The sequence below is a fragment of the Heptranchias perlo genome, chromosome 3 (genome assembly GCF_035084215.1).
Source record: "Heptranchias perlo isolate sHepPer1 chromosome 3, sHepPer1.hap1, whole genome shotgun sequence".
In the NCBI taxonomy this organism is placed as follows: Eukaryota; Metazoa; Chordata; class Chondrichthyes; order Hexanchiformes; family Hexanchidae; genus Heptranchias; species Heptranchias perlo.
This window is the reverse complement of record NC_090327.1, coordinates 113342014-113368727: the sequence shown is the minus strand read 5'-3', so window position 1 is coordinate 113368727 and position 26714 is coordinate 113342014. Positions and strand designations below refer to the sequence as shown.

General features: G+C 45.6%; 1 protein-coding gene across 1 annotated transcript in view; it reads left to right on the top strand.

The window, feature by feature from the left end:
- Positions 1 to 26714, top strand: part of dpys (dihydropyrimidinase) — a 68554-nt gene that overhangs the window by 32622 nt on the left and 9218 nt on the right. Inside the window, exons 2-5 of the mRNA XM_067976426.1 lie at positions 2574 to 2732; positions 10427 to 10606; positions 13852 to 14041; positions 21118 to 21274. Coding sequence (XP_067832527.1) covers positions 2574 to 2732; positions 10427 to 10606; positions 13852 to 14041; positions 21118 to 21274 — 686 coding nt within the window. The remainder of the gene's footprint in view (positions 1 to 2573; positions 2733 to 10426; positions 10607 to 13851; positions 14042 to 21117; positions 21275 to 26714) is intronic.

Genomic DNA, 26714 nt, shown 5'->3' with positions numbered 1-26714 from the left:
AGTTACAACATGGAAACAGGCCCTTCGGCCCAACATGTCCATGTCGCCCAGTTTATACCACTAAGCTAGTCCCAATTGCCTGCACTTGGCCCATATCCCTCTATACCCATCTTACCCATGTAACTGTCCAAATGCTTTTTAAAAGACAAAATTGTACCCGCCTCTACTGCTGCCTCTGGCAGCTCGTTCCAGACACTCACCACCCTTTGAGTGAAAAAATTGCCCCTCTGGACCCTTTTGTATCTCTCCCCTCTCACCTTAAATCTATGCCCCCTCGTTATAGACTCCCCTCCCTTTGGGAAAAGATTTTGACTATCGACCTTATCTATGCCCCTCATTATTTTATAGACTTCTATAAGATCACCCCTTAACCTCCTACTCTCCAGGGAAAAAAGTCCCAGTCTGTCTAACCTCTCCCTGTAAGTCAAACCATCAAGTCCCGGTAGCATCCTAGTAAATCTTTTCTGCACTCTTTCTAGTTTAATAATATCCTTTCTATAATAGGGTGACCAGAACTGTACACAGTACTCCAAGTGTGGCCTCACCAATGCCCTGTACAACTTCAACAAGACATCCCAACTCCTGCATTCAATGTTCTGACCAATGAAACCAAGCATGCCGAATGCCTTCTTCACCACCCTATCCACCTGTGACTCCACTTTCAAGGAGCTATGAATCTGTACTCCTAGATCTCTTTGTTCTATAACTCTCCCCAACGCCCTACCATTAACGGAGTAGGTCCTGGCCCGATTCGATCTACCAAAATGCATCACCTCACATTTATCTAAATTAAACTCCATCTGCCATTCATCGGCCCACTGGCCCAATTGATCAAGATCCCGTTGCAATCCTAGATAACCTTCTTCACTGTCCACAATGCCACCAATCTTGGTGTCATCTGCAAACTTACTAACCATGCCTCCTAAATTCTCATCCAAATCATTAATATAAATAACAAATAACAGCGGACCCAGCACCGATCCCTGAGGCACACCGCTGGTCACAGGCCTCCAGTTTGAAAAACAACCCTCTACAACCACCCTCTTTCTTCTGTCGTCAAGCCAATTTTGTATCCAATTGGCTACCTCACCTTGGATCCCATGAGATTTAACCTTATGTAACAACCTACCATGCGGTACCTTGTCAAATGCTTTGCTGAAGTCCATGTAGACCACGTCTACTGCACAGCCCTCATCTATCTTCTTGGTTACCCCTTCAAAAAACTCAATCAAATTCGTGAGACATGATTTTCCTCTCACAAAACCATGCTGACTGTTCCTAATTAGTCCCTGCCTCTCCAAATGCCTGTAGATCCTATCCCTCAGAATACCCTCTAACAACTTACCCACTACAGATGTCAGGCTCACTGGTCTGTAGTTCCCAGGCTTTTCCCTGCCGCCCTTCTTAAACAAAGGCACAACATTTGCTACCCTCCAATCTTCAGGCACCTCACCTGTAGCGGTGGATGATTCAAATATCTCTGCTAGGGGACCCGCAATTTCCTCCCTAACCTCCCATAACGTCCTGGGATACATTTCATCAGGTCCCGGAGATTTATCTACCTTGATGCGCGTTAAGACTTCCAGCACCTCCCTCTCTGTAATATGTACACTCCTCAAGACATCACTATTTATTTCCCCAAGTTCCCTAACATCCATGCCTTTCTCAACCGTAAATACCGATGTGAAATATTCATTCAGGATCTCACCCATTTCTTGTGGTTCCGCACATAGATGACCTTGTTGATCCTTAAGAGGCCCTACTCTCTCCCTAGTTACCCTTTTGCCCTTTATGTATTTGTAGAAGCTCTTTGGATTCACCTTTGATTCATCTTATCTATGATTCTGTGATTCTGTGGTTGCCAGCCTGTGATTTTCCACTCATTGAAGTGAATGGAAAGAAAATGGCGGGCTGGTGCGTGCAGAAATACAAAACCCCAGCCATAACCTCTTCCCTTTGGTCCACTAAATACTTAAAAAAAAAGACTTGCCTTTATAAAAATAGTGCTTTTCACAACCTCAGGACATCCCAAAGCGCTTTATAGCCACTGAAGTATTTTTGAAGTTTCGTCACTATTGTAATGTAGGAAACAGGGCAACCAATTTGCGCACAGCGAGCTCCCACAAACAGCAATTTGATAATGACCAGTTAATCTGTTTTAGAGATAAATATAGGCCTGGACACCAGGGATAACGTCCCTGCTCTTCTTCAAAATAGTGCCATGGGATCTTTTACATCTACCTGAGAGGGCAGACAGTTTAACATCTCAAAGATGGCACCTCCAACAGTGCAGCACACCCTCCCTAGTGCACTGGAGTGTCAGTCCAGATTTTGTGCTCAAGTATCTAGAATGGGACTTAGAACCTATGACCTATCTTGACTCAAAGGCTAGAGTGCTACCAACTGAGCCACAGCTGATACTAATGTAATGTAAACAAATGTAAGGCTTACACACAGAGGAGAAGCTCACAACAAATCCTAGAAACCTCAGTCAAATCACATGGTTTACATGGAGGTTAGTTTTGTCTGAATATGTTAAAATAAAGGTAACTGTGATATTTCATTCTTTCCAGGCTGCTGTGGCTGGAGGCACCACCATGATATTAGACTTTGTGCTGGGCCACAAAGGTGTCTCTCTGTTAGAGGCCTATGACAAATGGAAAAGCTGGGCAGATCCTAAAGTCTGTTGTGACTACTCGTTCCATGTGGCTGTAACCTGGTGGAGTGCAAAGGTACAGTAAAAATACTGATTAACATTTTTGTTTAATTAACAACAACTCGCAATTATACAGCGCCTTTAACATAATAAAACGTCCCAAGGCACTTCACAGGAGCGTTACCAAACTAAATTTGATGCAGAGCCACATAAGGAGATATTAGGACAGGTGACCAAAAGCTTAGTCAAAGAGGTAGGTTTTAAGGAGCGTCTTAAAGAAGGAGAGAGAGGTAGAGAGGCGGACAGGTTTAGGGAGGGAATTCCAGAGCTTAGGGCCTAGGCAGTTGAAGGCACGGCCACCAATGGTGGAGCGATTAAAATCAGGGATGCGCAAGAGACGAGAATTGGAGGAGCGGAGACCTCGGAGGGTTGCAGGGCTGGAGGAGGTTACAGAGATAAGGAGGGGCGAGGCAGTGGAGGGATTTGAAAATGAGGATGAGAATTTTAAAATCGAGGTGTTCCCAGACTGGGAGTCAATGTAGATCAGCGAGCACAGGGGTGATGGATGAACGGGACTTGGTGCGAGTTAGGATACGGGCAGCAGAGTTTTGGATGAACTCAAGTTTATGGAGGGTGGAAGATGGGAGGCTGGCATGGAGGGCGTTGGAATAGTCAAGTCTAGAGGTAGCAAAGCCATGGATGAGGGTTTCAGCAGCAGATGAGCTGAGGCAGGGGTGGAGACGGGCGATGTTACGGAGGTGGAAGTAGGCGGTCTTGGTGATGGAGTGGATATGTAGTCGGAAGCTCATCTCAGGGTCAAGTAGGACGGCAAAGTTGCAAACAGTCTGGTTCAGCCTCAGACATTGGCCAGGGAGAGGGATGGAATCGGTGGCTAGGGAACGGAGTTTGCAGCGCGGACCAAAGACAATGGCTTCCGTTTTCCCAATATTTAGTTGGAGGAAATTTTATTTTATTTTTTAACAATAACATTCAGGAATTCGGGACACTCTGGAGCATGTCTCAATGGCTGATTTTAACCCCACTGCGTCCAATGAGAATGTGCTATGCAGGAGTGGGGTGGGGGGGGTGGCGGGGGGGCGGGCGAGAGAGAGGCAGGGGGTAGAATATTGAACCCAGCGTCACAGATCTCCCTGGTTCAAACACGTCATCCCTTGCTGACCTTTTGGCTTTTTTCATTTCCTTGGTGGCTTTATAGGTTTCCCCTGGCTGGCAGGCACAAGTGTGGTATCAATACTGAGATAGGTTACCATGAAAAGTTATTTGATCATCTTTGTCATCAGTTGCAGTTAGGTAGTTTAACTCAACAGCATCAACTACATACATTTCTGTACCTTTTCTTGTATTCTAATGTTGAACTGCCCGGTTACAATTAAATAGCGTGCTCTGTCATCTTGGTGTTTCATGAAGCGACTTTTTTTTACAATTGACTCATGACTACACTCCATTATAAAGTTTCTTACACACACATATTTGTGGAACTTTTTAGATCCCCAGTACTCCAGCTGCAGGTTCTTTCTCTATTTGGGCATAATGGCATTCAGTTAATGTAAGTGCTCATAGGCATAGGTTTTGTGTTGGTCATCTTTTGGTACTAAAGCAGCCGTTCCTATACTTGAAGCATCAATGGTAATCCCTATTGTCTTCATCATATTGTAGTATTTCAGCATTGGAATTTATCACCAGGCGTTGCAGCTCTTGAAAATTCCTATCCTGCTCATCAGTCCAGTGCAATGTTGTGCTTTCTTCAATTATCTTAGTGATTTTGTAATATCTGACCAATTAATCCCCCACCGTCAACATCCTGGGGGTCACCATTGACCAGAAACTTAACTGGACCAGCCATATAAATACTGTGGCTACAAGATCAGGTCAGAGGCTGGGTATTCTGCGGCGAGTGACTCACCTCCTGACTCCCCAAAGCCTTTCCACCATCTACAAGGCACAAGTCAGGAGTGTGATGGAATACTTTCCACTTGCCTGGATGAGTGCAGCTCCAACAACACTCAAGAAGCTCGACACCATCCAGGACAAAGCAGCCCTCTTGATTGGCACCCCATCCACCAACCTAAACTCCCTTCATCACCGGCGCACAGTGGCTGCAGTGTGTACCATCTACAGGATGCACTGCAGCAACTTGCCAAGGCTTCTTCGACAGCACCTCCCAAACCCGCGACCTCTACCACCTAGGAGGACAAGAGCAGCAGGCACATGGGAACAACACCACCTGCACGTTCCCCTCCAAGTCACACACCATCACGACTTGGAAATATATCGTCGTTCCTTCATCGTTGCTGGGTCAAAATCCTGGAACTCCCTACCTAACAGCACTGTGGGAGAACCTTCACCACACGGACTGCAGCGGTTCAAGAAGGCGGCTCACCACCACCTTCTCAAGGGCAATTAGGGATGGGCAATAAATGCTATCCTCGCCAGCGACCCCCACATCCCATGAACAAATAAAAAAAAATCTGACCAATTAAATCTAAATAGTTCACCATGGCTAGATATGAAACCAGGGGGCCAATTTCCAGATGGCAGAGGGGTGCATTGGGGACTCCTAAAATCGTAGAAATCCAGAGCGGGTTCGGAGCCCGCTGACTTCTGGGTTCCCTAGTGACGCATTCGGGTGCTTGCGTGCCTCCAGAATGCGAGAGTCCCACCGGCAATTAAAGCCGGCGGATTGATAATTTGCATAGTTTGACAGATAGTTAAAGTACTTGAGATACCTGATTGAGTAGACATTTTGGCAGGGGTGCAATTTTGAAGCATCCTCAGCGTGTTTTCTGTGCTGTGGGAAACACTCCCTGTTGCAACAGACGTGTTTCAGCCAGCAGCCAGTGGGAGATGCAAATGATTATTTGACAGGTGGGGAGAAAACATCATTTATTGCAGCAGGGCACTCTGTTACTTCAGACAAGGTTTTGGCTGCAAGACCGTTATGTTTCCACTCAAAATTCTTACTTTTCACCCAAAACTTTGCCTTGTAAACAAAGTTACCTACTTTGCAGACCCCCTCAAACTCACACCGTCAGGATGGGGGGATGCCATAGCTGCATTCACCACTTCATCCGAGGACGAGCAACATCACCAGCCTCGCCAGGCACACCGTCCACCTCTGCCATGTGGAACTCCACAACACAGTGCTGCACCACAGGCACCTGCACAAGAGCACGGAGGGCAACAACAGAGAGAGCGACGTCGCAGGAGGCACTGCCCTCGCCACAGGGTCTACAGACCGAGGCTCAGTTTCCTGGACGTCTTTGAGCATTCGGAGGCTCAGAGTCAGTCTCCAGGTAGTCGCAGACATCTGCAGCCTCCTTCATGCCGAGCTGCTCCCGGCTGGGCCGAGCAGCATCTCCTTACCTGTCGCTGTCAAAGTCACCACTGCCCTCAACTTCTTCACCTTCGGATTATTCCAGGGTGTCACAGGGGACATTATCAGGGTCTCTCAGTCGTCTGCACACAAGTGCATAAGGCAGCTCACCGACAGTTTGTTTCGCAGGGCCTCGCACTACGTCAACTTCCCCATGGATGACCTCAGCCAGACGGAGAGGGCAGTGGGATTCCACACTGTGGCTGGCTTCCCACAGGTGCAGGGTGTAATCGATTGCACCCATATAGCAATACGAGCACCTCCACACGAGCCAGGATTATTCATCAACAGGAAGGGCTATCACTCCATCAACACTCAGCTCATTTGTGACCACTGCAAGAGATTCCTTCACGTGTGCGCCAGATACCCTGGCAGCTGCCATGATTCCTTCATCCTCCGGGAGTCCAACACCCCGCCCCTCTTCGACGCACCGAACACCCGCAAGGGCTGGCTTCTCGGGCCAAGGGATACCCGCTGCACACATGGCTCATGACACCTCTGAGGGATCCCACCACCGAGAAACAGCGTCGATATAACGACAACCACATCGCTACCAGGTCTACAATTGAGCATGCTATAGGGCTGCTCAAGATGCGCTTCAGATGCCTTGATCGTTCTGGGGGAGCGCTTCAATACGCACCAGACAGAGTGGGACGCATTATAGTTGTGTGTTCTGCCCTGCACAACATGGCACAACAGAGAGGGGTGCTGCTTGAGGAGGCCCCATCCACATCTGCCACCCACATTGAGGAGGAGGAAGAGGAGGAGATGGAGGAGGAGGAGGAGGAGGAGCAACCCAAGGGCAGAACAGCGGCTCACCTGGCTGCTGGTGAGGCCAGGGAGTCACTGATATGTGAACGGTTCTCCTAACATCAGAGAGTGTGAAGACTCCAGTCCTCACCACCTGGATCGAGCAGCGGCCACACCAGTGCCCCTCCCCCCGCCCCTCCCTGCACAAAACAGTCCTGCAACTACACATACACCCACTGTAGAGTGACCCAACGGTGTGGGCATTCATGGTGAACCTCATGAAAGGGCCTTATTACAGAAGCCAGTCAAGAGTGGCCAAGACATGGCAGTAGTGGTAACAATAATAATATTTAATGTGCGTTTTAACAAAAAGCAAATATAAATAAAAAACATAACCAAATGTCAAACACCCTTGTGCATTCCCTTTGTGCTCACAAAACCTTCGCCTTTCGCTTCCGACTACTTCTACGTGGTGCATCCCCTGTGGCTGCAGCAGAGGTAGTGGCAGGTTGCTCTTGTTCATGCCCTGACCGATTAGATGCTTTGGGCCTATGTCCTCTGGGATTTGGTGCCCGAGACGGCCCCTCCAAAGACTGCTCCACCTGCACCTGTGCAGGGGCAGACTCGACCACCTGGAGAGGAGGCAGCATTGCGGGTACTGGTTGAGAGGGGGGCAACGGGTGAGACGTGGGGACGCTTTGAGTGGCGTCCCCACTTCCATGTCCCCTTTCACCATCATCCCTCCCCTGTGCCAGGCCCACACCACTCCTACCACTCTGCTGGACGACAGTTTGGGGGACATGTGTGAAGCCTTGTAAGGCCAGTGCTAGTGTATCTGTCAGCCTGTTTAAGGTGGCAGAGTGTTGTTCACCCTGAGTCCGAACAGCCGTTGTCAGGGTCTGGATGGACTCATTTGTGAGCCGTGCTTCAAGCTCGATGGAGCCTAGCCTTCCCTCCATTGCATACATTCCCGCAGTTACCCGCAATACTATCTCAGAGATGCCCTCCCTTACATGTGCCACTATTCCACTCAGGCAGGAGTTGGACTCCTCCATCCTCTGCGCGATTGTGGAGAGTGTGCGTGGCACCTGTTCCAGCACCTCGCAAATGTGCTGCTGCCCCTCGATCATTCTTCTTTTAAAGGATGGCCCCCAGGTTTCAGCATCTGTCTCCAGCAAGCAGAGCCTGGAGAAGAGTGCTCCCATCGACGCGGACTCTCCACAGCTGCCGCTGCCACCAGTGTCTGCTCGTGCTCGTGTGTGGTGACTCACCATGTGTGACTGCAACTAACTGCGGACTGGGACCCACCGAGGTGTGTGTATCTGCGCTGGTGGATGGCTCGCTCAGATGTGACCGTGCACCCTCGGAGGCCGGCAGGTCCTCTGAGGAATCGCCCTCCACCATCACAGCGATCACTGAAGGCCCTATAAAAGAACAGAAGCAATATTAAGCATGAGGTCAGATGTTGAGGTGCTGAAGATGGCAAGGCATATTAACATCAATTGATATTATGAGTGCTGAATGTTAAAGTTCTGTCACCAGACATTTGTCGGGTGCCAGTCTCGGTGTCCCCGACGGACAGGCACTCGAGGGTGCGGCTCACCTCCAGCACCTCCTGCTCCACGTTTGTGAGCACGCCTACCTGTTGTGGTCCCCCTTTGGTCCTCGCCCTCTCCCGTGCATTCTTGGCTCTCTTCTCCTATAAGGGGAGAAAGTAGAGAGACGTGAGTGAGGGATGGTGACGTGGCCAACCGCTGAATGCATTGGTTTTGGGTGCGGCTGAAAGTGAAAGAGGTGCATCAGAGGGTGAGTATGAGACAGAGCCATGACGTCGTATGAGGATTGGGTTGAGTGGTAGTGGTGGGATAAGTACTGGGGAGGTGAGGAAGTGCAGGTAAGTTGAGGATGAGCTTTGAGTGGGTGTGAGGAGTGATGTGATAGAGTAGTGTTGGCAGTGCAGAATGAGTTGGGGGGTGGGGGCGGTGATGTGGAAGATGGAAAGTAGGAGAATGAGTAAGTGTACTTAGTTTGGCTGACCTAGTTAGGTCATTGAAGCGCTTCCTGCACTGGATCCATGTGCAGGAGACGTTGCTGCTGCTGGTGACCTCCTCTGCCACCTCGAGCCAAGCCTTCTTGGTGGCAGAGGCAGGTCACTTTCTTCCATCCGCCAGGTAGAAGACATCCCTCCTCCTCCTCACTCCATCCAGTAGCACCTGGAGTGAGGCATCGCTGAATCTAGGAACAGCCTTTTTCCTGGGCTGCTCCATTGTGCTGTTTGGGTTTTTGCTCCAGGAGCAGCCATTGGAGGACTGCCCCTTTAAATAGAGCTCCTCCAGCTGACAGCCTGTGATGTGGGTGTGCAGTCCGCCCACTGCGCAGCTTTCCGACGGCAAACCCGGAAGCCATGTTAAGTGGCTCCAATTTACCCGTGATCACATGGGGAACGGACCGATTTTATTGGGCGGGTTACCCACGTGCCCAATCGCCCCCCTCCCCCGCTGCCATCCCGCCTCCCCGCTAATATCGGGGCCCAGATCTTTTTTGTTGCTTTTTTTTTCATGTTTGTTTGCTTCCTATCAAATGAAGCTGATGTTTTCACTCATTCACTGTTTGATTTGACTACTGTCACCACTGATTCTGCTTGCTATCTAGCTCATGAACTTTATCACAGAAGGTCATGGGCACTTTCCTTGGTTGAACTGACTATGCTCTGCTTCTGTGCTGTGTCCCAGACCTTTAAATACAACAGTATAATTCTCTATCACTTTTAAATATTCACTCTTTGTAAATGCATGAAGTCATCTTTTAATTCATTCTCAGGATGTAGGCGTTACTGGTAAGAGTGATATTTATTGCCCATTCCTGAGAGGCCGCTGCCTTGAACCGCCGAGTAGCGGTTTGATACAACTGATGGCCCGCTAGGCCACTTCAGAGGGCAGTTAAGAATCAACCACGTTAGTGTTGGACTGGAGTCACCTATAGGCCAGACAGGGTAAGGATGGCAGGTTTCCTTCCTAAAGACATTTAATTGGGTTTTTACGACAATCTGACAGCTTCATGGTCACATTTACTGATACCGTTTTTTCTTCCCCAGATTTTTTTTTTAGCTGAATTCAAATTCTCAAACTGCCATAGTGGGATTAGAACTTGCGTTCCCTGGATTACTAACATAACCCACTACACTATCGTACCCGAAATTATTTTAAACAATCTTAACTACTGCCACGCTCGAAGTGCAATGATCAAGACTTTGATATTTTTCTCTATATTCACACATCACAGGGGTAATTTTAACTTCTTTTGGCATGCGGAAAACGGTGACCTCTTTCTTTCCTTTTCCACTGATGTCAGGGGTGTAAAGCAGACTTGCACAGCTCCAAAAGTCTGGCTCAAACTAGCGGTAGAATCAGGTCTCACTCCATGAACTAGAGAGTTCACAGAAAGAGAGATAACTGGGGGGATAAAAGACATGGAATAAGCCTGTTCAAAGAAAAATGTGATGAAAGCAATAGTAAACTCGGTGACCACCCTCATGGTAGGAACCATATATCTTACACTTGTGATTTTCCAGCTCTTGCCACTGTTTTGCAGTGGTGAACTTTCCCATTTATTCTGTCTCTTCACAGGTGAAAGAAGAAATGGAAATTCTAGTCAAGGAGAGAGGTGTGAATTCCTTTAAGATGTTCATGGCGTATAAAGATGTCTTTATGCTTCAGGATGATGAGCTGTATGCTGTTTTCTGCCAGTGTAAGGAGTTGGGAGCTATTGCTCAGGTTCATGCTGAAAATGGACATTTAATAGCAGAGGTGGGTCTTATTACCAAATCTCTAGCCTTGTTTGAATAATAAACTGTCTACGTATAGGACAAATGCTGTATTTTTCTTCTTAGAGTAAAGTGGCTTTTGTTACAAGTCAGGGAATTCAAATAAAAAGCTGACACTGCCCACATTTGAAAAATGTTAGTTTTCAGTATTTGCAGTGCTAGAACATGAATCATTTTCTGCTTGGTACTCAGCATTCCTAAACCAGGATTGGTAATTTGTTATAATGCTGAGTTCTCTCCCTTTTTTTGTAAGCTATTAATAATGATTCTATTTTTAAGGGATAAATGTATAAGCAGTTGAAGCAGAGGAAGTTAAAAGACTATGGAGAAAGGTCAGAGCAGTGGGATTAGTTTTGATTGCTCTGGTAAAGAGGTGGCACACACATGGTGGGGTGGATGGCTTCCCTCCGTGTTTAAACCTCTGCGGTTCTAATAACGGATGGAACAGATGCAAATACAGAAGTCAGACAAAGGGTTTAATCCATTAGAATGCAAAGGTACAAATCAACAAGAATTTGCATTGGAATAGCACCTTTAACATAGAAAAAGTGTCCCGAGGTGCTTCAGAGGCATAAGGAAAAAAGATGGTTGCTGAACTAAAGAAAGAAATATTAGGAGGGTTGACCAAATGTTCAAAGAAGTGGGTTTTAAGGAGGGTCATAAAGGAGGTGAGAGTATTAGGGAGGGAATTCCAGATCACAGGGCCTAGGCGACTGAAGGCATGGCCGCCAATGGGGATGCGAAGGGAGGGGGGGGGATGTACAAGAGACCAGAGAGTTTGTCGGCAGGGTTAGTTGGCTTGGAGGAAGTTAGAGATGGGAGGGGCAAGGCCACGAAGAGACTTAAAAATGCGAGGGTGAACATTTTATATTTGGGGACTGCGAGCCAGTGTAAGTAAGCAAGGACTTGTTATGGGATAGGATACGGGCAGCAGAGTTTTGGACGAGCTGAAGTTTATGGAGGGTGGAGGATGGGAGGGTGGTCAGGAGAACATGTAATAGTCGAGTCCAGAAGTGACGAAAACATGGGATGGGGGTTTCTGCAGCAGATGGCCTGAGGTGGGGCGGGGGCGATATTACGAAGGTGGAAGCAGGCAGTCTTTATGATGGAGAGGATATGGGATTGGAAACACAACTCGGGGTCGAATAGAACACTGAGGTTGCAAAGAGTGTGGTTCATCCTGAGTCAGTGGCTGGGATGGGGAATTTAATTGGTAGTAAGGGTATGGAGTTTGTGGTGGGGGCTGAAGACTATTTCTTCCCAATCTTTAATGGGAAGAAATTGAGGATCATCCAAGATTGGATGTGGGATAATCAGTCTAACGACACAGGCAATGGAAGGGTCGAGAGAGGTGGCAGAAAGCACATGTGGAAGCTGACCTCGTGATGCTGTTGCCAAGAGGCAACATGTAGATGAGGGAAGAGTCAAGGATGGATCCTTGGGGAACTTGAGTTACATCGAATCTACAGCACAGAAACAGGCCATTCAGCTCAACTGGTCAATGCTGGCATTTATGCTCCACACGAGCCTCCTCCCTCCCTACTTCATCTAACCCTATCAGCATACCCTTCTATTCCTTTCTCCCTCGTGCTTATCTAGCTTCCCCTTAAATGCACATATGCTATTCGCCTCAACTCCTTGCGGTCGCGCGCTCCACTTTCTGACCACTCTTTGGGTAAAGAAGTTTCTCCTGAATTCCCTATTGGATTTATTAGTGACTATCTTATATTTATGACCTCTAGTTTTGGACTCCCCTGCAAGTGGAAACATTTTCTCTACATCTACCTGAGCAAACCCTTTCATAATCTTAAAGATCTCTATCAGGTCACCCCTCAGCCTTCCCTTTTCGGGAGAAAAGAGTCCCAGCCTGTTTAGTCTTTCCTGATAAGTATATCCTCTCAGCTCCGGTATCATCCTTGTGAATCTTTTTTACATCTTCTCCAGTGCCTCTATGCTTTTTATAATATGGAGACCAGAACTGTGCCCAGTACTCCAAGTGTGGTCTAACAAAGATTCTATATAAGTTTAACATAACTTCTCTGCTTTTCAAATCTATCCCTCTAGAAATGAACCCCAGTGCTTAATTTGTCTTTTCTATGGCCTTATTAACCTGCGTCACTACTTTTAGTGATATCAAAGAACTCCAGAGAAAGCAGTGAAAACGTTGCATCACTGAGAATAAAATTCACTGTGCACTCTTTATTGCTGTATAAAAGGGGCACACTACAGTACATTGGTGCACCAGCACCCTTCATTTTCATTCCCAAAGTCTAGATATGCATTACATCTTAGTGTCCTGGATTGTCCAGTAATTTCTGATTTTCCAGTTAGTGTATTTCGTGCTCCCTTTTGTCCCTCAACAATTAAATAAGCAAGCGGGAATGTTCCGGAGGCCTACTGTCCGAGCGTACAAACCCCTGGGTTGCCTAGAGAATCTTAAACCTTACATTTTGGGAACTTAACACTAGTGAGCAACTCAGCTGTACAACTGTGCAGCATGAAGATGCAGATTCATTGCCCCCTTACTTGGTAAGGACATTATCTCAAATAACCCATTGGGAAGATACTGAGCAGAAGCCTGTGCTTCCCTACAGAGAGGGTGAGAGTCAGAATTTCAGTCACCCAGCTGCTCTTGTGCACTTCCTAGCAGCTGCTTTCAGAGCACGGTTCGCAGGAGCTTCGGACTAGGTCTCTTGCCTGGTCAGTTTGTCAGGAAATGGTGTATGGTTCAGGGAAATCAAAGAAGAGTGAAAATAAGTTCAAAAATGGGGATGGGGAATAGAATAAAATTCAGTTTCCATCTGAGGGGATTTATCCCCTCAAATATAACAGTTCTGTGTAAAATGAATTGTCATATTATTTAGAGAGTTGTACACATCCAAAATTTGAGGGATATACAGACAAGGAAGTGTTGGGGAAAAAAAGTGACATTACCTGGTGATGGTCCTTCATGAGTGGGATTGTAGGAAACCAGGCAAAGAATGATCTATGGCAGAGTAAGGACTTCTTGGAGATCTCAGTATCCTTCAATTTCTAATTAATACTTCCAGAAGATAAAACTAATACAGAAAATAAATCTACAGAAATGCATGAAGAATTGTGACAGTGTAAAATATAGAAGAATTTTACTTTCTATCACAATAATATCAAACATAGAGAAACCTTAAAATGTATACACAGTACAACAAAATTCTTAAAATAACACGCCACCTATATTTTTTTTTGCAGGGTGCAAAAAAGATGCTCTCGATGGGAATCACTGGGCCTGAAGGTCATGAACTTTGTCGACCTGAAGAGGTGGAGGCTGAAGCCACACAAAGAGCGATTACTATAGCCAGTTGTATTAACTGCCCACTCTATATAGTCCATGTAATGAGTAAATCTGCAGCTAATGTGATTGTCCGTGCACGGAGAAATGGTGAGAAACATGTAGACTTTTAACCCTTTTTCATTCTCACACAGTTGATTGATAAATAATGAATGTTTAATTTTTTTCCCAATTTTCTGACCTTTCTCCCATTCTGACTTGAAGGCAGTGTCACATACTGGAATGTCAGGGTTAACGCACTGATCTCTTGCTCCCAATGGGAGCTGCACTCGAAGGACCAATCAGTGCTAGTTTTGTAGCTTATCTCTGATCCACACATCCATTCTCCCTCCCTTGGAGCTATAGGGTGAATTTACCCTGTAGTTCCATAGGCATCCTTCCTGTACTTGTGCATATGTCTAGACTGTGACTGTTGACAGACTACTCAGCTGTGGGATGACGGAGTGATCACAGCCAAGTCAGATCTTGTCTTCACATGATGTGCACGCATGCACACTTTCCTAAAGAGAGCCACCGGATTGTGAACAGGAGCAAGAATCCTGGCAGATTTATTATTCCTCCCTCTCTTTCTGCCCCCCTCCCCCCGCCAGATCCAGGGGCCTTCACACCAGTTGTAGTTCCCATTACTGAACCCTGACTTGGACTCGAACTTTTAACCTTTTCTGTGTGGCTCAGTTTACACTGGGCCGGGAGTTATCAGGACCCTTGTATATAATTACATGGAAATCTATTATCCTGATTTAAAGTATAAAATACTTTTCCAATATTTGAATTGTATTTCATCAAAACAATGGGTAAGTGAATGTGTAAAGCTAAACTTTGCTAAAGAATGAAACTTCCAACATGTCAGATCTCAACCACTAAATTGTAGAATGTAAAGTTCTTAGATGAAGTAACAGAGAGGGTTGATGAGGGTAGTGCGGTTGATGTTGTGTATATGGACTTTCAAAAGGCGTTTGATAAAGTGCCACATAATAGACTTGTTAGCAAAATTGAAGCCATGGAATTAAAGGGTCAGTGGCAGCATGGATACAAAATTGGCTAAGGGACAGAAAGCAGAGAGTAGTGGTGAACAGTTTTTCAGACTGGAGGGAAGTATGCAGTGGTGTTTCCCAGGGGTTGGAATTAGGACACTGCTCATCTTGATATATATTAATGACTTGGGTATACAGGGCATAATTTTAAAGTTTGCTGATGACACGAAACTTGGAAATGTAGTAAACAGTCAGGAGGATAGTAACAGACTTCAGGAGGACATAGACAGACTGGTGAAATGGGCAGATACATGGCAGATGAAATTTAATGCAGAGAAGTGTGAAGTGATACTTTTTTGTAGAAAGAATGAGGAGAGGCAATATAAACTAAATAGTACAATTTTAAAGGGGGTGAAGGGACAGAGAGAACTGGTGGTGTAAGTACACAAATCTTTGAAGGTGGCAGGACAAATTGAGAAGGCTGTTTTTAAAAGAAAAGCATACGGGATTCTTGGCTTTATAATAGAGGCATAGAGTACAAAAGCAAGGAAGTTATGCTAAGTCGTTAAAATCACTGGTTAGGCTCCAGATGGAGTATTGCATCCAATTCTGGACACCACACTTTAGGCAGGATGTTAAGGTCTTAGAGAGGGTGCAGAGGAGATTTACTAGAATGATACCAGGGATAAGAGACTTCAGTTATGTGGAGAGATTGGAGAAGCTGAGGTTGTTCTCTTTAGAGCAGAGAAGGTAAAGACCATAAGACCATAAGAGATAGGAGCAGGAGTAGGCCATTCGGCCCCTCGACCCTGCTCCTCCATTTAATGAGATTATGGCTGATCTGATTTTACCTCAACTCCACTTTCCCGCCTTTTCCCCATATCCTTTGACTCCCTTGCTGATCAAAAAATTGTCTAACTCAGCCTTGAATGTATTTAATGACTCAGCCTCCACAGCTTTTTGGGGTAAAGAATTCCAAAGATTCACGACCCTCTGGGAGAAGAAATTCCTCCTCATTTCTGTCTTAAATGGGCGACCCCTTATTCTGAGACTATGCCCCCAAGTTTTAGATTCTCCCATGAGGAGTAACATCCTCTCAGCATCTACCCTATCAAGTCCCCTCAGAATTTTGTATGTTTCAATAAGATCTCCTCTCATTCTTCTAAACTCCAATGAGTATAGACCCAACCTGTTCAATCTTTCCTCATAAGACAACCCTTCCATACATGTAATCAACCTAGTGAACCTTCTCTGAACTGCCTCCAATGCATGTATGTCCTTCCTTAAATAAGGGCACCAGAACTGTATGCAGTACTCCAGGTGTGGTCTCACCAGCACCCTGTACAGTTGTAGCATGACTTCCCTGCTTTTATACTCCATCCCCTTAGAAATAAAGGCCAATATTCCGTTTGTCTTCCGGATTACCTGCCGCACCTGTATGTTGACTTTTTGTGTTTCATGTACGAGGACACCCAGATCCCTCTGTACCGCAGCATTTTGTAGTATTTCTCCATTCAAATAATGTTTTAGTTTTTTATTTTTCCTCCCAAAGTGGATGACTTCACATTTTCCCACATTATATTCCATCTGCCAAATTTCTGCCCATTCGCTTAACCTGTCACTATCCCTTTGCAGACACTTTGTGTCCTCCTCGCAACTTGCTTTTCCACCTATCTTTGTATCGTCAGCAATTTTGGCCACAAGACACTCTGTTCCTTCATCCAAGTCATTGATATATATTGTCAGTGGCTGAGGCCCCAGCACTGATCCCTGCGGCACCCCACTAGTTACAGATTGCCATTTTGAAAATGAACCTTTGATCCCGACTCTTTGTTTTCTGTTAGTTAGCCAATCCTCTGTCCATGCCAGTATATTACCCCCAACACTATGAGCTCTTATCTTGTGCAGTAATCTTTTATGTGGCACCTTATCAAATGCCTTTTGGAAATCCAAATATACTGCATCCATTAGCTCCCCTTTATCCACCCTGCCCATTACTTCCTCAAAGAACTCGAATGAATTTTTCAGACATGATTTCCCCTTCATAAAACCATGTTGACTCTCCTTGATTGTATTATGAGTCTCCAAATGTCCTGGAACTACTTCCTTAATAATGGATTCTAGTATTTTCCCAATGACAGATGTTAGGCTAACTGGTCTATAGTTACCTGCTTTCTGTCTCACTCCCTTCTTGAATAGGGGCGTTACGTTTGCGGTTTTCCAATCCGCTGGGACCTTTCCAGAATCTAGTGAATTCTGAAAGGTTACAACCAATGCATCCACTATCTCTGTAGCCACTTCCTTTAAGACCCTCGGATGCAAGCCATCAGGTCCAGGGGACTTGTCAGCCTTTAGACCCATTAGTTTACCTAGTACTTTTTCTCTAGTAATAGTGATTGTTTTTAGTTCCTCCCTCCCCTTTGTCCCTTGATTTTTTACTATTATTGGTATATTATTCGTATCTTCTACTGTGAAGACAGATACAAAATATCTGTTCAATTCCTCTGACATTTCCTTGTTTTCCATTATTATTTCCCCAGTCTCATCCTCTAAGGGACCAGTGTTTACTTTAGCTACCCTCTTCCTTTTTATATACTTGTAGAAGCTTTTACTGTCAGTTTTTATATTTCTTGCTAGTTTACTCTCATCATTTATTTTCTCCCTCTTTATTATTCTTTTAGTCATTCTTTGCTGGTTTTTAAAGTTTTCCCAATCTTCAGGTTTACCAGTAATCTTTGCCAAGTTGTGGCTTTTTCTTTTAACCTGATACCATCTTTGACTTCCTTAGTCAGCCATGGTTGGTTCACCCTTTTTGTGGAGTCTTTCCTTCTCACAGGGATATATTTTGTTGCGAGTCATAAAATATCTTTTTAAATGTTTGCCACTGCTTATTCACCATCATACCATTTCATCTGTTTACCCAGTCCACTTTAGCCAATTCCGTCCTCATTCCTTTATAATTGCCCTTATTTAAGTTTAATACAGTAGTTTCAGACCCAAGATCCTTGCTCTCAAACTGGATGTGAAATTCTATCATGTTATGATCACTGCTTCCCAAGGGATCACTTACTTTGAGATCATTAATTAATCCTGTTTCATTACCCATTACCAGATCCAAAATGACCTGCTCCCTGGTTGGTTCCCCGATGTATTGGTCTAAGAAACAGTCCCTCATACACTCTATGAACTCCTCCTCAGGGCTATTTTTGCCAATTTGATTTGTCCAATCTATGTGAAAGTTAAAATCGCCCATGATTATTGCATTACCTTTTTTACAAGCCCCCCTTATTTCCTGATTTATATTTTGCCCTACAGTGTAGCTACTGTCAGGGGGCCTATATACTACCTGCACCAGTGATTTCATTCCCTTGCTATTTCTTACCTCCACCCAAATTGATTCAACATCTTGATCTTCTATACCAAGATCATTTCTCACTATTATACCAATTTCATCCTTTATTAACAGAGCTACCCCACCACCTTTACCTTTTTTCCTATCCTTCCGAAATGTTAAATAACCCTGAATATTTAGCTCCCAACCTTGGTCACCTTGCAACCATGTCTCTGTAATGGCCACGAGATCATGCCCATTTGTTTCTATTTGTGCCGTCAATTCATCTATCTTATTACGAATGCTGCGCGCATTCAAATAAAGAACCTTTAATTTTATCTTTTCATCATTCTTTCCTACCCCAGCCCCCTTTGCTAGTGCACTCTTATGTTTGTACACTCTGTCCCTTCCTGACACACTCTGTTTATCATTACCCCCATCACTTTCCTGTACACTTCCTTGTCTTTTCTCTTTATCAATCTAAACTTCGCCCCAACTCAGCCCTCCCCACCTCGATTTAGTTTAAAGCCTTCTCTACCATCTTTGCCAGAACACTGGTCCCAGCATGATTCAGGTGAATCCCATCCCAACAGAACAGCTCTCCCTTTCCCCAGTACTGGTGACAGTGCCCCATGAATCGAAACCCACTTCTCCCACACCAATCTTTGAGCCATGCATTCATCTCTCTGATCTGATTTACTCTGTGCCAATTTGCTCGTGGCTCAGGTAATAATCCGGAGATTATCACCTTAGTGGTTCTGCTTTTTAATTTAGTCCCTAGCTGCTCAAACTCTCTCAGCAGAACCTCTTTCTTAGTCCTACCTTTGTCGTTGTAAAGGGGAGATTTGATAAAGGTGTTCAAAATCATGAAGGGTTTTGAAAGAGTAAATAAGGAGAAACTGTTTCCAATGGTAGAAGGGTCAGTAACCAGAGGACACAGATTTAAGATAATTGATAAAAGAACCAGAGGCGAGATGAGGAGAATTTTTTACGCAGCGAGTTGTTATGATCTGGAATGCACTGCTTGAAGGGTGGTGGAAGCAGATTCAATAATAACTTTCAAAAGAGAATTGGATGAATACATGAAGGAGAAAAATGTGCACGGCTATGGGGAAAGGGCAAGGGATTGAGACTAATTGGATAGCTGTTTTAAAGAGCTGGCACAGGCACGATGGGCTGAATGGCCTCCTTCTGTGCTGTATCATTCTATGATTCTATGGGCCATAATTTGCTGTAGCAGGGCATCTAGAGGCATCTGCCATTAGTTAGACTTGCCCTTGCACATTTAGGTTTTTACATTTTTTGCGTGGCAAGTTGCTGAAAGTGTGAGCTGATAACGTCGCAGAGAGGGAAACAGGGCATCTGGGACCTGAGTGAACAGGGCAAACAACAGGGGATCTCCTTAACCAATTGGATTAAAGGATTGAGAAATAAACAGTGCAAGGACTGAGAAGGAAGTGTAAATTAGAGTGGGTGAATTCAAAGTCAAACCAGGTACAGAAAGAGAAATAGAGAGGGAAAGAAAGATTGGATTAAGAGAGAGAGAAAATAGTGGCAGAAAGGAAATGTTAAAAAAATAATTTATTTAAAATTTTACATTTTTATAATCTCCAACAACAATTAAAACCTGAAGGAATGAGACTCCACTTGTAATAGTTAATTTTTAGTACCAGAGAGGTTGACTGGCAGTAATTAACACTTACCATATTGTTAAAAGGATACTTAGACTGAAATGGACAAGACTTAACTTTTTGTGGCGAGTTTAATTTGTATCTACCGTGCAATACAGCAACTTCATGCCATTCAATTCATTTCAATATTGAGGCAGACAACGAGATGCAGTTTTCGCGAAGCTAACGGCAGAGCAGCGCATCTCAAACTGCAACTTTTAGATAACCCCGTTTAACCGCACATCTGCCCCTCGCCTGAAGCCGCTGTAGCATTTGCGCATAAATAACGGAGAGCAGCATTAACCTCATCATTATTTTGATCGCAAATTCTGGCCCGATGACTCTAAGCTGCATGTACTGTGCCATTTGTGACCTCATGGGGGCGCCAGATACCATACCTGACAGTCAAAGGCATATATTTTAATTGAAGGAGATGTACAGTTTTTCCAGTGATACTTTATTTGTTAAAAGCTATTCAGAAAAGAATAACACTGTACTAATCCAATCATATAGAGCTTGTATCACTGATGATTTCTGACTTGATGATTTCGATTTGTCTCAGATTATACAAGGTTATCCTGTTACACTATTTGATGTTGTGAATTTGATAGGTGCCTTAATGAAATATTTGAAGCATTGGTTTGTAGCTTCCCCCCTGGCTAGTTCCAGATCAAAGCAGGGCTGACAGGAGAAATTGCTGAGTGGAAGCCAGGTATGATTCTCTTACAGAGAGGGAGAAATTAAAGGGCAATTGAATAGAGGCAGCATGGGAAGAGGTCTAGAACAGGTCATCTCCCTAACCTTTTACCTGGGAAATGTGCATGAACCAGCCGAACTAAAGAAGGGCAAGAAAAATAATTTTTAAAAATTATGCATGGAGTATTTAATCTCCACATTTTATATAAATAGCATCTGTAAAAGAATTTGACCCAAGAATTATTATTTGTATCATTATTGTATTAAACACCCCAGTATCCCATCATAGGTCATAGTTGTATGTAGAAACACTAGGATCTGAAGAATTCCACACACTATTGCCAATAGCTAAATGCCTACCTTTACATGAAGATGCTTTAGTTAACAGGAATGAACTCAAAACATCAACAAGAATACATGGTTCATTTTGTGTAGTTTTAAAATCAGTGCTTCTTTTTAATTAAATATGTTTCCAAATAAAAATTCTCTTCCCAGGAAAGGTTGTCTTTGGGGAGCCCATTGCAGCCGGTCTAGGGATAGACGGGACTCATTACTGGGACAAAGACTGGCGCAAAGCCGCAGGATATGTCATGGGACCTCCACTCAGACCTGACCCCACAACACCAGGATACCTCATGGACCTGCTGGCGATGTGAGTATTGGGAAATCACACTTCATTGGCAGGTAACTGTGAATCTTAATTTTACTTGAACAATGAAAATGAGGAGTACAACACTTTGATACCAGCAATCCTTATCACTGGTGGTGTCCCTACTTATTAAGTAGCACAGTCAGCTGTACTGTGGATTTCTGTAATCTTATAAACTATAGGAAAAGTAATACTGGCTGACGTTTCGAAAAATCGATAGAAATGGAACTAATTGAAAATTTGGGCTGGGAGTAAATTAGATTTCTCCTGTTAAATGACTAACATTCATTCTCATTTGTTGTACTATGAGTAAGACTCTTTCTGAGTGAAAAGGCCATTTCCATTAATAGAGGATATTAATGCTAGCAGTTGTAATGGTGAGGGTTTCTGAGGACCACAGTCTCCTGGGTTTTTCACTTGATTGCCTCAGGGAGTCAGAGAAGAATTTCCTGGAGTTTTTCCTGAATTGGCTACAGGTTTTACTCTTTGAGTATTTGCCTCTCCCAGGAGATTGAGTGGTTCGGAAATGAGCCTTATTGTTGTGTGTGGCTATACCATGCTTGGAGAGAGTAGGTTTAAATGGACTTCTCCCACCTTTTCCTAAGTGTCCTATGAAACCGAGGGAAAATCACAGGGTTATTGGTCTTTTTTCAGAGACTTTTGATGAACCACTTGGTCTGTCACTTCTTGTACTGCAGAAAAATGCCTTGTGACTCCTGTTCTCAATTCTTTTTCTTTTGCTATTGGCCCCTGTCTGATTATATTTACTCCACACTGAGAAAAACATTTTCAGCCAAAAGCAATGTCTCTTGGCTTTTTTTGGGGGCATGATTTATTATTTTTCTGGAGTATTTTTTCGACAAGTTGTTACTAGATTTCAAGTAAAGCATTGACTGCAGGGCATTCATCTCCATTACTGATATCCACACATGTGACTTCAGATACCTTGTCCTTGACTGCAATACATAGCCTGGTCCCAAACCCAATGTACAATTCTTGCTGGCCCGATTGCTGGCTTTCTGGCTGGCACCTCGTTTTATAACACAACAGCCTGCTGCCTGCTCTCCTGTCAGCCATTTTGGCAGCTTTGCTTGGCCTGTTGTGAAGTGCAGCGATAGAGTGGCCTCCCTCTTTAGTTCAGTCCTTACTGGACGTCCGATCACCACTTCACTTTTGCCCAAGGCGCTCATCTGACTCCTGATTGCTGGGGTGGGGTGGGGTTGGTTGTGGGGGGGGGGGTGGGGGGCGGGTTTAGACTTTGCTACTTAAAGGCAGTGAGCACCTCTTAAAGGGGAAGTGCATTCTAGCTGCAAGATCTGTTCAGCAAATACGTATGGAGGAAATGGCCGAAGTAGCGAGTGAGCAGGCACAAAGGTTCTTTGACACTGCACTGGAGGCCTTAGTGCAGGCAGTGGACAGGAGGAGGGACATCCTCTTCCACCCGGGAGGCAGCTAACGAGGCAGTGGGAGGAGATTGCTGAGTATGTCAATGCCAGGAGCATTGCTCCAAGAACATGGATGTAATGCAAGAAGAATGTCAATGATTTGACTAGAGTTGTCAAGATAAGAATATTGCTAAAATAATTTCTCTTCACAGCTGCACCACTAACAGCCTCATTAATTGCAACACCGGCAGCACTCACAACGCTGCCCTCCCCCACTACCCTTCTCTCTGCTTCAATCATTGCACCACACTTCATTTCCCTCATCCTCTCACACTCAGCACCATTACAAACTTCACACTCACATCTCACACACACACTCTCAGCTATTCAACCATGACAACCACATTCCCTGAACACCTCAAGACTCTCTCTAGCACACTTCCCTCTTTCTTGCAGGAGAAGGTGGTGCATAACACCAGGCAACAGGCTGCCACCGGAGGAGGAAGAGCCCGTCTGCTAACCCTCTTCCCCCCCTTGAAGACAGCGTCCTGGCAATAATGGGAAGGGGCAGAGTGGAGGAAGTGGCCATTGGTGATGCTGAGGAGGGTTTCTTTATACCTAATCCTCCTCATCTCTTACGACTTCTCCCTCACCCCACACACGTTGCATGACAAGCTGCAGATGCTTTCAACACTCACTTCTTTCTCTCTGCTCTCCCTCAAACCACAACCTAACACTTGCCCCTTCATCATTTCAGCTCCTGAGAATGTGGACGTCCCTCAGCCAGCGGAGGAAGATGAGTGCGGTGTTGCAGAAGATGCAGCGTCACTTGCTCTGACTCTCGCAACCACCAGCTCAGATACTGACACCACGCAGTCCTTAGAGGTTAGGTTAGTGGGGGGATCGGCACGTGGTGACTCACCGGGCATGAGTGCACAGGAGCCAGGGTAGGGGGACAGGACGCCACAGGTGCCAGCTCGCCGGAGGACGAGGTCGCTCACTAGTTCTGCTGCAGAGGACTCAGATGCAGACTTCGATGGGCCAGGCTACCGAAGGCGGCTGATGGGCACACACCAGGAAATGCTTGGTGTTCTGGGCAGTCCGCCGGAGAGCTTGCTCACAATGTCGCGGAGCATGGAGGAGTCCAACTCCAACTTGGCAGAAGGCTTTGCACAGAGCTTGGAGCCCATTCTGTTCAACGTGGAGTGCTCAGCTCCAACAGCAACGCAGTAGAACCCGCCGTGATGGAGGGTCTCATGACAGATCTGACAGCTTCCTCGTGGCACAAAGTACTACCATGGGAGCTTAGATGGCTGACATCTTAGCTTTGGGGGCCACTGTTGAAAGGGGTTTCCAGGGAGTCATATCACTCCTGCACTCTGTTCTCAAGCAGAGCACTAGGAGCGCTGAGGCGACACCCCAGGAGAAAGGCCATGGCTGTATGGGAGAGGAACCTGCTGTTTTCTCTCAGGATGACAGCATCCCCTGCCAGACACTCCAACCCTTGTTGGTGTCATTTAGCTATCCAGCCCAGACTGCTGCAGCCCAGGCTGAGATGGTGTAGTCTGCAGCCAGGCCCTCTAGGCCCAGAGCTGCTCCTGGTCATCCTTCAAGGTTATCTAAAGACTCCTCAAAGGAAGCTCAGCAATCTTCAACTTCCCAAGCTGTAGCCACTGGGGAAACACCCTGTAGGGAAAGGAACATGCAAGTCAGACACTAAGGGCATGCACAATGGTGAGTATACATTTGTCTTGTAAATTATATGATTTGTTTGATAAATTTTGTTTTTGCATCTGGATTTGGTGAGGGCAAGACCTGTCAGTCTCCTGCTCTGTTATATCTTCCTTGCTGGTCCCCCTCATGCTCTATTCCCAAAGTTAGCCATACCGGACCACCCATGTCTGGAGCCAGTCTGTTTGTGAGGCAAAGAGCAGGAACAGGAGCAGAAACCAACAAAACTTCTCTGATGGGAGACAAAGTGAACTTTCCAGAGTGATAGAACACAGGATGAAATGCCTAGAAGTCGACTAATAGCCAGAAATAGTAAACCAGCAACTAAGCTGTAAGATCTGCATGATCGCTTTAAATAGCACTAGCGAGAGGGCCTTCCTGCTGGATAGTGTCCCGCTGTGCTGAGCAAGGTCAGCATGTGACAGATGAAGCGCTGGGGTGGTCCAAATTGTGAAACGGGTCCTGCAAGAAGTGCAGGCCCTTCCTCTGTATACATTATTTTTAACTTAGAATGTTCCCGGCGTGCGCTGCTGATACGAGTCTTGCCTCCTCTACCAGTCGGAAGTTTGTACGCGCTTCCTGCCTGCCATTTTGGGGACTTAGGCCGCGTAGTGCCTGATAAACGGGCCCCGAATTTCAGGGCCAAAGCCTTAGTGATGCTTTGCCTGTGTAATATATTTCTGTGTGCAGGTCCCAAAGTTCCTGGGGCCAGGGTTGATCTTTAAGTGCACTGGCAGTAGTGGGGTGGGGAGGCTGGAATTTGGCCCGGACTCTGGATGTGCTAGGGTCCCACGCCTTTTCGGCCCCATCAGAAATCCCAGTCCTTCCAGGAGCGGGTGCATTATAAGACGATGGGCCGGATTTTGCCGCGAACGGCAAATGCGTGGCACCAGCCATTCGTTAGACTTGCATTTGCCCGTCGGCTTTCTATCAACTTTTGCACGGCAAGTTCCTGGAAATTAGAAACCCAAACATTGCAGCCCCTTCTACAGGGCATCTGGGATCTGTGTGAACAGGGCAAGTAACTGTGTGTGTCCTTAACCATTCAGACTGAAGAATCGTTAATGAGCAGCGCAGACTGAACCAGGAAGTGTAAGTTAGAATAGTGAATTCAATGTCAAATCAGGTACAATTGTAAACAATTTTACAACACCAAGTTATAGTCCAGCAATTTTATTTTAAATTCACAAGCTTTCGGAGGCTTCCCCCTTCGTCAGGTGAACGATGTGAAATGAGATCCTCGAAATGAAATCGCATTTATAATTCACAGAACAATGCTTGGTGATTACAGACAGTTTTTTCAACTGCCCGTTGCCAAGGCAATCAGTGTGCAGACAGACAGGTGTTACCTGCCAGGTCTCACAGAATATACAAATCACCAAAAAAAAACAAACAAAAAAAAACAGAGATAGAGAGGTAGAAACATAGAAAAGACAGCAACTGACCCGTTATATTAAAAACAGATAACATTTGTTCGCTGGTGGGGTAACGTGTAGCGTGACATGAACCCAAGATCCCGGTTGAGGCCGTCCTCATGGGTGCGGAATTTGGCTATCAATTTCTGCTCGACGATTTTGCGTTGTCGTGTGTCTCGAAGGCCGCCTTGGAGAACGCTTACCCGAAGGTCGGTGGATGAATCGATGTCATCAATGAGGACAAACACCTCGCTATGGCCATCCCCACACCTCCACTACTCGCCTTTAAACAGCCACCCAACCTCAAACAGACCATCGTTCGCAGCAAATTACCTAGCTTTCAAGAGAACAGCGTCCACGACACCACACAACCCTGCCACGGTAACCTCTGCAAGACATTCCAGATCATCGACACAGATACCACCATCACACGAGAGGACACCACCCACCAGGTGCATGGTTCATACTCCTGTGACTCGGCCAACGTTGTCTACCTCATACGTTGCAGGAAAGGATGCCCCAGAGCATGGTACATTGGCGAGACCATGCAGACGCTGCGACAACGGATGAACGGACACCGCGCAACAATCGCCAAACAGGAGGGTTCCCTCCCAGTCGGGGAACACTTCAGCAGTCATGGACATTCATCCACCGACCTTCGGGTAAGCGTTCTCCAAGGCGGCCTTCGAGACACACGACAACGCAAAATCGTCGAGCAGAAATTGATAGCCAAATTCCGCACCCATGAGGACGGCCTCAACCGGGATCTTGGGTTCATGTCACGCTACACGTTACCCCACCAGCGAACAAATGTTATCTGTTTTTAATATAACGGGTCAGTTGCTGTCTTTTCTATGTTTCTACCTCTCTATCTCTGTTTTTTTTTGTTTTTTTTTTTTTGGTGATTTGTAT